Here is a 10,765-nt window from a genome sequence, read left to right as displayed (position 1 = left end):
ATGAACAGAAATATTTTTGCTACTCAAGCATTGCTTTATTTCCAACTTGAAGTTGAAACTACAATATCAGCAGGGTATATATTGCACAGAAGATATTATTAATTTAGGATATTTGGTAACAATAAACATCATTACCATTGAAGGAACAATAAACAATACTATCATGACTCAGCCTTTAATAGAATGAAAACAAACAAATAATCACCAGACAGTTTCAAATCCGTGTGTTAGTAGATTGGGGAGAATGTTTGTCCTTTTATTACATGTAGATGAATATCAAATATTAAAAGACTTTAGTGACATTGTGAGACAACTATTTAAAATTTTGTGAGCTGTTTTAAAATTATGTGTTGGCTTGATATCTATGAGTATCAACAGGTATTCAACAGAATAGCTGTTTTAAAATTATGTTTTTGCTATGATCTTGACATGTCTCAGGTCCACAAAACATTATGTTTCCTTCGTTGGCAGTAAAATTGTGTTGATTATTTCATTGGTATTAAGTATTACATGGTTAAAATTGTACAACCTTGCTTTTTACCTTAGAATTTAAACTAAGCTTGCCTTAACTATATTTGATTAAAATCAAGCATTAGGCTATAACTATAGGCTAATACTAATTAATGCCGCCTAATGGTATTAATACTGTACGAATGGTTTAGTCAGAACCGGAGTCTGTCTAAACAATCGCAAGCACACAGGATTGTAACCTTAAACTTATTTTGGCTTTATAGCCTATTGAGTTAGTTGAGTATATTAAAAACCCAGTGGATATTCATTCGACACCGAAACTCCCTGCCTGATAGGTATTTATCCGACATGATGCGCATTCTTGTTCTGCGCAGTTAATTACACGTGCGATAATTCATCGAACACGGGGGCACGCATCAAATGTAAAAATGGCGGATAAAGACATTGGGTTGAAAGTAGGCCAAAATTGCTCGTCTTTTGAGGAGGTTAAGGTTGCAATCGCTCGCTATGAAGAAAAGAATTACGTTAACTTGTATGTGAACGATTCAAGGTCAATTGTTTCAGCGCTAAAACGAACCCCAGAGAAAGTTTTTAAACCCAAGTTGAAATACTTCCATCTGGACTACACTTGTGTTGCTGGTGGTGGTAGAACATTTCAAGTCCAAATGAAAAGGAGCAAGGCCGAACCAAAGGTTAGTTTTTTCTTTTTTTATACATAAGTAAACCTTGTTTAGAGATGTTGTTTTGTGTACTGAATACTTTGAATTTTCTCTGTTGTCTAAAGCACATTTAGAAAGGGCTGCCCCATGCAAGTGAAGCTGCGAGTTAGCAAAGATGGCAATTGCAATTTTTTGGAGGTCGTTGTTTTGAATGAAACTCACAATCAGAAGTGTGATGAGGTATGTTGTGTGGTGTTATTAAGCTACTAAGTATATTCAAAGTGGCGATTATTTACGGAACTGTAAACAGACTTTTCCAAGCTATATTTAAAGGCCCTGTTACACGGTGCAATTTTCTTGCAACTTGCAATGCAATTCTTCTTTTGCGAGATGTAAATTTGGCAACTGCAGAACTTTTGTCTTTATTTTTTTCTTACACTAACATTTTGAAGCCTCTTCACTTATTTAGATCTCTTAAAAGTAGAATTGCATTGCAAGTTGCAAGAAAAATTGCACCGTGTAACAGGGCTTTAAGGCTCATTTACAGGAAAAAAACATAATACAAAACAATCAAAACAAAAAGGACGGTTGAGAAGTTAGACCCGTATTCAGTGATCACAGTCCAACGCCTTTTCATACATGTGCACCCCTATGGTTATAAGGGAGTGTTCATTATTTATGGTTAGAGGGAAGCTAATTCATTAGGAGGGGGAGGGAAAAGAAGTTTGCTGTTTGCTTTTTGGGGTGTCACCAGAGTTTGAAGATGGCTAGTTGGGGGGGTCATAGTAGTGTTTGTTCACTCAACAAAATGCGTTACTATGAAGCTTACTATGATTACGTTACTAAGATCTCTATTTTTTAGCTATCATTTAAACACTTTCCAAAGCAAAGAAGGCTAAATGAGGGAACAGTTAGTGAGACAAATAAATTGTTAAAAATGAAATGCAACAAAAAGATTTTACAGAGTCATTTGCAGAAGATATGTGGAAGGATGGTAACAGGTCGTGACATTTCCAACATTTCTTGGCAAAAAAAAGGGTTAAGTGGGAAAAGGACTGAGGTATAGCTTCCTATTTAAACATGTTACTAGTGCACTTGTTTAATATCAGTAGAATTTCCCATTTTCCCCTCATCCATAATATTAGATGGATCAATTGCAGTTCACCACCAAATCATGTTTAGCTGATATTGTTTTTGAGTTGTAGGTAGGATAAATAATCATATAATCATAAATAAAAAATAATTGTACCTTAGGTGCTACTGCCAAAGTTGCGTTGTCGATGACGAATAACCTGCTGGGTTTATACATATGTAGCCTTCATTAGTTTATTTAGGATAAACTAATGAAGGCTACATATGATTCATTCCCTGAAATAGTTTTCATTTATGCTACTTACAGACTGAACGAGCTGAAAATGCCGCTGTATGTAATGTTCGGGGAAGATGGCAATGGCGAAAGTGAGATTTTCTGCACACTCATTGTATCCAATGAAGAGAAACCAACCAATCAGAAAATGGAGCAGATCTTTAAAAATCACAATCCTTCATGGACAGGGACAAAAAATGTCATGACTGATAAAGACTTTGTTGAGCGTCAAGTATTAAAAGAAGAGTTTCCTGGTGTTCACTTGGCTATATGTCTTTTCCATACCCAGAGGACTTTCAGGAGGGAGGTAACATGTGATAAAATGGGATCACAGCAGAACAACGAAACCTGTGTCTGGAAATATTCCAGAAGATGACTTATGCAAAAAGTGAAAATGAGTATCAGAATTTGTGCAAAGATCTAGAGTCCCAAGTGTCTTGGAACAAAAATCCCAAGTGTCTTAGAATATTTCAGGAAGAATTGGGACAAAGAACACCATGAATGGGTTGAGGGTCAAAAGTCTGCTAACTTGACATTCCTGAAGCGAACTAACGACAGGTATGTATGCGAATAGAAATTTTTAGAAAGGATATATCTTTAGAGACTCTACGCGGTTATAAAAAGGGAAAATCTATCCTTTGAAATAAAATGTCTCAACTGAACTGAATACATTCTGGCTGAACTCATACAGTAATTAAAGTGATCGCAAAAGTAGATTGCATAATATTTCACCACAGCACTATTTGCTTACTTGTGAGAAATAAAACTAAGAGTTCTATCCTTAAACAAATTTTTAGATTAGAATCCTTGAATCAAAAGATCAAGACTCTGTGCTCTAGAAATACAAGCCTTGACCAGTTTTATGAAGAACTTCTGGTCGTGTTTCAATCTATTACGACTCTACGTTACCATAGGGCAATTACATTATTGCAAAAACGACCTGTTTCACGGTATGCATGCTGAACGTACAGCAGAAGCCAAATATATGGAAGTCTTAACCCCTTATGCATTTGGATTTGTGATGCAACAGCTAGAGTTGCCGCCAAAGTTAAAAGTATTCGCAGAAAGGATTCTGAAGCTACCACTGAATTTGAAGTTGATGCGTCATCTGGCAAACTAACAGTGTCTGACTGTAACTGTGAGTGCATGTTCTTTACAGCAACGATGCTTTCTTGCCGACATATCTTTGCTGTTCGTAGAAATTTGGAGAAAGATGCTTTTGACATTTCTATTTGTGCTACAAGGTGGACAAAAAGTTACTACAAGTCAACACAATATGTCCTCAAAAGTTGCAATGGAAAGAAGTTTTGCTCAACTCCAGATTCAACTCCAGATGAAGCTGCTCCATTATGTATTGAACAACATACAAAAAAGCAGATCTTGTCACAACATGAAAAGTACAGGAAAGCTTTTGCAACGTGTCAAACTTTGGCATCATGTGTGTAAGAGTTTCCCATGCAGAAATTCCATGAAAAAGCTGCTGTCTTGGGGAAGATTTTGATGTATTGGAGAAATGGTGATGAAATTGCTGTTCAAAAGGTTTCACATGAGGACAGTGAGGGTATGTTATTTTAATAGATGTTTAGTGAAAAACAAGTTAACATGCTCAAACATGGTACTTAATAAATTGTTCTAACTGCATGTCAGCGCACCGCCTATCCCCGATCCTTCTCCCATTTTGAACTAATTCTCCATTACATCTAGAAATACATTTAGAGAGTCAGGTGTTTGCCTAAAATGACAAGACAGCTGGAGTGATGCAGTTAAAAACACCTGAAAGACAGGGGAACTATAATAATGTTCGCAGTGGCTATTTTAAAACACTCAATGGCGATATTTCAATTTTTCGGTGTTTATGATGTTACTAGTACTTCTTTAGAAAACCAGCACACCATAACAGATGAGGCTGAAATGAGTGATGCAACATCTGGAGTAAAGCCTTCAAATATTGGAAAAACGCAGGATAATGCTAGAAAAACACAAATTTAGGCATGTGTCTCGATTATAACTGCTTTATAAGTTCAATATTCATAACACACTGGCAAGCATTGTAGCATTATTTTCATTTTCATACGTTATAACAGGTGAAATTGAAGTGAGCAATCCACAAACTGAGCGGGATACAAATAAACATCAAGGTAATCATTTTCATTATCATGAAAGGTGTAGCTAGATTTGGCTATAAGAATATAATCTAGTATCCTGCAGATATTAGGTGAATTCCATCCTATTCTCTGCTCTAGTTATTAGATTTTTAATGTATTTTGTTATTTTGCAGCATGTAGCAAGATCAAAATCCCCCTGTTATGCCTAAACGTGGCCGTCCAAAAGAAGCTGACCTAACAGCGATTGGGATACTAAGAAAGAGCTTTAAGGCAAACGAAAAGTCTGGAAAGAGTAGGCCAACACCTTTCATGAAAAAGACAGCTACAGTTAAGGATAAAAGTGAGAGTTTGATACAAACATACTGTAAATTTTTGGTGGAACTATGACTGGTGGCCTCCCGGACTTTACTAACTTCTCCCTCCCCCCAAAAAAAAAATATAATATTGACTTGCCATTTTTACATGAGGTAATGTTAATCAGCCCTTGCAAGGTTAATTAATGCAAACAAATAACAAAGGTTGACAAACACCAGTTATACCCAAAGGAGGAAGGGGTATGCTTAATTTAATACAGGAACTTTTAGTGATGCAAACATGTACCCAGCCGTTTTTAATGAAATAACCATTTTTATGTAGTCATGTTGTCTTGGCTGCTGTCGAAAAATGATGTTACCTCAGCCCTCCATGGTGATATTATTGATGAGACCGCTGTGGAAGTCCGACCGGAAAAAGTGCACCCTGCCCAAATTGATAAAAATGTGAATGTGCTGAGGCTTAGACCGTATTTCAACAAAGATGCCTAGTTATTGGTGAACCAGGTACTTGATCAAGTGAGAAAAGAGCCGACTTGGCTTTGTGAAGTTTGTAAGAGTGATGTTGAGGAAAGTTGTGTGTCATGTAAGAGTTGTTTGAACTGGTTTCACTTTGAATGTGTTGCATTAAAGAAAGCTCCTAAGGCAAAACATTGGTTTTGCAGGAAATGCTGTGCTGAAAGTTGACTTTATAATATAAAGAATACACATAAAAATGATACTCAAGGTATTGTGGTTATTTGTCAGTCATATCACTTATTAAAAGTATATGCACTGTAGTCTACATGTAGATTTTAATAACTATAAAACTTTAAATTCTACCTAGGGGAGCATGCCCCACCCCCAAAAGCAAACTGACTCTGGTTGATAACTTACTATCTTATCTATACTTATCAATCACTAAACTAATATAAAACATTAAATGTTGTTTATTTGGGAAATAAAATGCATGCAAGATTTAATAAAAATGTGAAAACTTATACGGAACTCGACAAGATGAATGCATAAGAAGATACGATTTTTGAAACTATAATGAGTTTCCAACTTCTGGTTGAAAACTGATGACTTTTCATTTCTGGTTGGTGAAATTCAATGAAATAGCGTGTTTCTTTTCTATTACGCAATTTTTCGGAAAAATAGTGCTTTGTTGAACGGTCGGACACGATGTCGGAAGAATAATCATTTAATCAATCCCCGAATAACAAAAAACAGTCCAATATATTAAGTCGATATTTTTTTTTTGCGCATGCGCTACATGAATGTCGAATGAATAGCTATCAGACAGGGAGTTCCGGTGTCTGATGAATATCCACGGGGTATTAAAAAAGGCTTCCCAGCAACCAGCTATGAACTGACAAATGACAGTATGACAATACGCGAAGGAGATTTTAACAGTGTTGGTCCACCGCACGAGCTATCAAGTTACATATTATCTCTCCCATATCATAGATCTTCGTATTTTGGTTAAAATTTTTCCTTTTTTGTACTTTTATCGACACAAAAATCGAGTTAATACATGGTGTTTGTGTAAATACAGAGGTGCAAACAGCTCGCAAAAAAACCTCAACAAAGAGGCAAATTTTAACACTTACCGGTCTCTGATTCACAAATACTTCCAGCCACCTATCAACAAAAACCCACTTATTCTCAATAATCTTTCAAATTGAACAGTTTTTTAATTCTCTTGGATAGATCGAGCAAAATGCGCAAATGTAAATTTCCCTCACTCATTATAGATTTGTATGGAAAATAACGCTGGCCGCGCGCTCGCCCCAATGTTTTTGACAAATAAATTTGGATCGAATTTTAAAATTTATGCTGCAAACAATCACAGAAAGCACGACATTCTGCATTAGTTTTTTACGTTTATAACTATACAAACCTGTACATTAATACGCAGTATTTCACTTCAGCTATAATCTTTTTCTAGGACCTTATCCTGAGCAATATATGTTTTTGGCGAAAAAGACTGCAATCTTGGCTGCCGATTTAACGACCCCTGATGCCATAGTCATCGTCGATAGAAAAGGAAATATAGAGACGCTGGACATTGACATGAAGAATAAGAAAATATATTTTGCGGAAAAGGGAAAAGAGATTCGTCGGGCAAATTATGACGGGACTTATGAAGAAATCGTTGTGAAGGATGCTAAGACACGGGCATTAACAATTGATTGGATAGGACGTCGTATATTCTGGAGTGATTCTTTGAAGTACATCATTAACGTGGCGACTTTAGACGGAAAAGACAGCAGAACGCTGATTAAAACTCCCGGGCTTTGGGATATAGCAATTGACCCCATCGAAGGGTGAGTTTTCATAAATTGAGAAGTAATCGCAACAAGAGCTAATTATTGGGTTCAATTTCAGAAAAATATTATCAGCATAAAGTCAGATTTGTAAGACAGATTTTTGCGACGTAAGTAACTATGTTTTTCGGATTTTGTTTTTTTCGATTTCTTTTGATTTTTGGACATGAATTCGTTCTTCTTGATTATTGTTCAATTTTCATGACTTGTCAGATGCTTTTTCACATTGCCGAACCTGCCTTAACGTGTAAAATAAATCCTTCATATCTGTTATTCAGTGCATGCTATGTAGATGATAATTCTAATTTACAGTTTGCTTCACCTCATAACTGTGCCTATTGAAGATCTGTAAAAAAACTGTAAAAACAGATGGGTCAAAATGACCCATTAGCAATTGTAGTTCTAATTCATACTTTTTGGGTTAAAATTTTAAACCAGAATAATTGGTGAAAATGAACTTTCTAATTCAGATTTCAAAAATTTATAAATATCAGTTAATACTACGAAATTTAAACAGGTTGTCCTAGAAGTAAGTTGTCAATATCAAAACGAAACATCGGAACTGCTGAATAAAAACAATATTTTGCAAAATAATCTATAAAATTTAATTTTTAAAAAATTTCGATTTCATTCATAAAAAATCTCACAATATTAATCAAATATAGGTATATTGCATGTAAAATACACCATTATTTCATGCAAGGAAATATTCTTAATTAGATTGCTCATTTCCAATGGATAGAAGTAAATATTCCACAACTGGAAACAATTCTTACTGTGTTAAGTCCACCTTCTCTATATATATTCTGCATTATATCTATAATATGCAGACCACCAACAAGTCACGGTATTATTTAAAATGTTCATACTTATAACTTAGCAATGAATACTCCTTCCTTCATGCATCAGCATTATTGAATTAATGTCAACCAATATATCATAATCAGAATCCTTGTGGATGCACATTTTTCAATCTTCGTTGTGAGGTATCCTGCTACATTGTTATCTCTGGGAAAAAAATTATAGAAACTTTAAGAACTATAATTACAACTTCTTAACAAACAATGATACAGTATTTGAATTCTTAAATTTTTATATTTGGAAAAATTATCTCCTGGAAAAGAACTATTTTGGCTTTACATAATATAAACATGGCATAAACAAAAAAAATATCACAAAGTGCATGTACTTACATTTACAGTATCCGAAACTAAATGGCCACAATTTGACTTCAAGTTGTTTTTTCCTTGTATACCAAACATATGTATGATGATCATCTCTTCCCATTCTCTTTAAAATATAATAATAATAGTAATGATTTATTAAAAGTATTTCCACGTATGTGGCTCTTCGCCTTCAAAAACTAACTATTTACTGTATAAAAAATAAGTATCTAATTAAAAAGTTAATTGAGTAATTAAGAAGTGCGATATATAAAAAAGTTGTCTGGAGTATATTATAAAATCAACGAAGATTCTCTTATTCAAGGCAAGATTGAGCTTTTGCAAGCAAGTCAGTTTTAACTGCGTTAACAAACATTGAGAAATGTTTTTAATGTAAATAGCAAGCCAAGTAAAAGTCTTTGAAGCCATATCTTTAAAGGTGCCACGTTCCTTAATTGAAATATAAATTCGAGGAGCCACAGCAGATCTTGAATTATAATTATTAACAACATACAGTTTCAATTTAAGATTCACAGATATGGTCCATTATACAATTATTTATGAACAAGCTTGAGAAGATTTAACTCTCTTCTTTCATACACCAGCAACAATTTTAATTTAAGAACTTCATTTGTACTTACATATTTACCAAGTACAAAAGCTGTGCATGCATTCTGCAAACATTGTAGACGTTTTACTTGATAATCAGGCAAGAGGGTGGGAACCATTATAATTCAACGTCAGTTGCTTCTCATTTATACAACTAATTAGTAATCATTTCAACATACGTATAACAATTTTCCTACAAGATTACTGGGCATAAGACAAGAATATGGCAATAATTGATTAATATTTTCTGTTTTGTAGAGGTTATTGATGTGTCTGCAAATTTAATTGAAATGTATCGCCACTTGCAGAATAATTAGGGAAAGATAACACACCTTTTCCATTCTCGGTGACTCACTTTTTCATATCATTTACAATTATATGCCAGCTGTCAAGGATTCTTGAATCTTGATTACTAACTGTTTTTTACTAAAAGCAGTAAATCATCTTGTAAAATATTTCTCATAAGTAACAAATAGTTCTGAACAAGTTAATGGTGGGCCCAACAAGGTTTTTTAAGCCTAGTTTGGTATAGAGTATTTAAACATATGCATGGCATGCATCAGAATTTAAACATATGCATGGCATGCATTAGTATTTAATAGCATGCATGTAGATTGTATAAGACGGTTCAATTGAAGTGCAGTAACATTTTAACAATCAGCTAAGTGCTAAAGATTATACTCTTGTGAGTCTATATGCTAGAAATTATTTAACTTAAACAGTCATTTCACAGTAATATCCACAACAAATGATAATTTGAGTATTTTATAAGCCTCAAGTTGAAGTTTGATGATAATTCTACCAAACTCTAGTTAGGCTACGTACTTCCGGTTAACAAGAGAATTTAACAATTGTGGACACAGCCTATAAAATTGCAAAACTCGGACAATCTATTGTAACACAGGATTTTGAATAGATTAATTATCATCAATAATAGGTTTGTTATAGAATTTTCGAAACATAGAGACCAATGAACAACCCACATGCTTCAGGACCATGTGGTTTCACCTAAGAAATTAGTAATTTTGTAGATGTGGCCTTTCTTAGTGTCAAAGTTCTGCTCAAATAGGTCTCCAAAGCATGGTATAGACGCACAGTTCCTCTTGTTGGTATTTCCATGCATAAAAGGTTGAGAACGAATTACCAGGTCGATTCTGTTTTAGAGGACTAGTAAGATGAAATTCATAATAGTTTCTGTTTTCCTCGTACTTTGGAGATCCTGAAAAGTCAAGGTCTGACATCGTTGACCCAACGTGAGGGCAAGTAACATGACAAGCTTTAAGGAAAGGTCTTTTAAAGATAACTGAGCAGCAGGGGACATTCCTTTTAAATAATCTAATACGACATTAACATTTCATGTTTCGTCATTCTTGGCGGCTGGCTTTCTGGAATTAGACACTACTTTCATGAAGCGAACAATTAATATATGAGTGTATGGTTACTCTATAGTGTGTTCTAATAAATTTAGCGTCCATTAAATAGCTTGACAAAGCTGAACGAGGCGTATTTATGGCAGAGTAAGATAATGTGGGTCATATAAACCAACAAGAAGAGTTAACGCATTATTGACAAAGCTAAGGGTAGCTTTGGATTAATTTGCCCTTGAAGGCAAAACTCAGGCCATTTTGCAATGTAAACGTTGTATTGCTTGTAAGTCGCTGGTTTCCATAAATACATAATGACGTCCCTTACGAAAATATTCTATAGAATATTCTATTGAAATATTCTATAGAATATCCTATAGAATATTCTAAAAGATTTTGGCACTAATT

The 10,765-nt window shown here is 34.5% G+C and overlaps 1 protein-coding gene across 1 annotated transcript in view; it reads left to right on the top strand.

Annotated features, from left to right (window-relative positions):
- The first annotated feature begins 6,849 nt into the window (after positions 1-6,849).
- LOC114535148 (pro-epidermal growth factor-like) overlaps positions 6,850-10,765 on the top strand; it is a 28,795-nt gene continuing 24,879 nt past the window's right edge. The window contains exon 1 of the mRNA XM_028556528.1: positions 6,850-7,221. Coding sequence (XP_028412329.1) covers positions 6,863-7,221 — 359 coding nt within the window. The 5' untranslated portion in view covers positions 6,850-6,862. The remainder of the gene's footprint in view (positions 7,222-10,765) is intronic.

The sequence above is a fragment of the Dendronephthya gigantea genome, unplaced genomic scaffold, assembly GCF_004324835.1.
Source record: "Dendronephthya gigantea isolate DGI-Jeju-01 unplaced genomic scaffold, DenGig_1.0 000111F, whole genome shotgun sequence".
Classification (NCBI taxonomy): domain Eukaryota; kingdom Metazoa; phylum Cnidaria; class Anthozoa; order Malacalcyonacea; family Nephtheidae; genus Dendronephthya; species Dendronephthya gigantea.
This window is presented reverse-complemented; position numbering and strand designations above follow the sequence as displayed.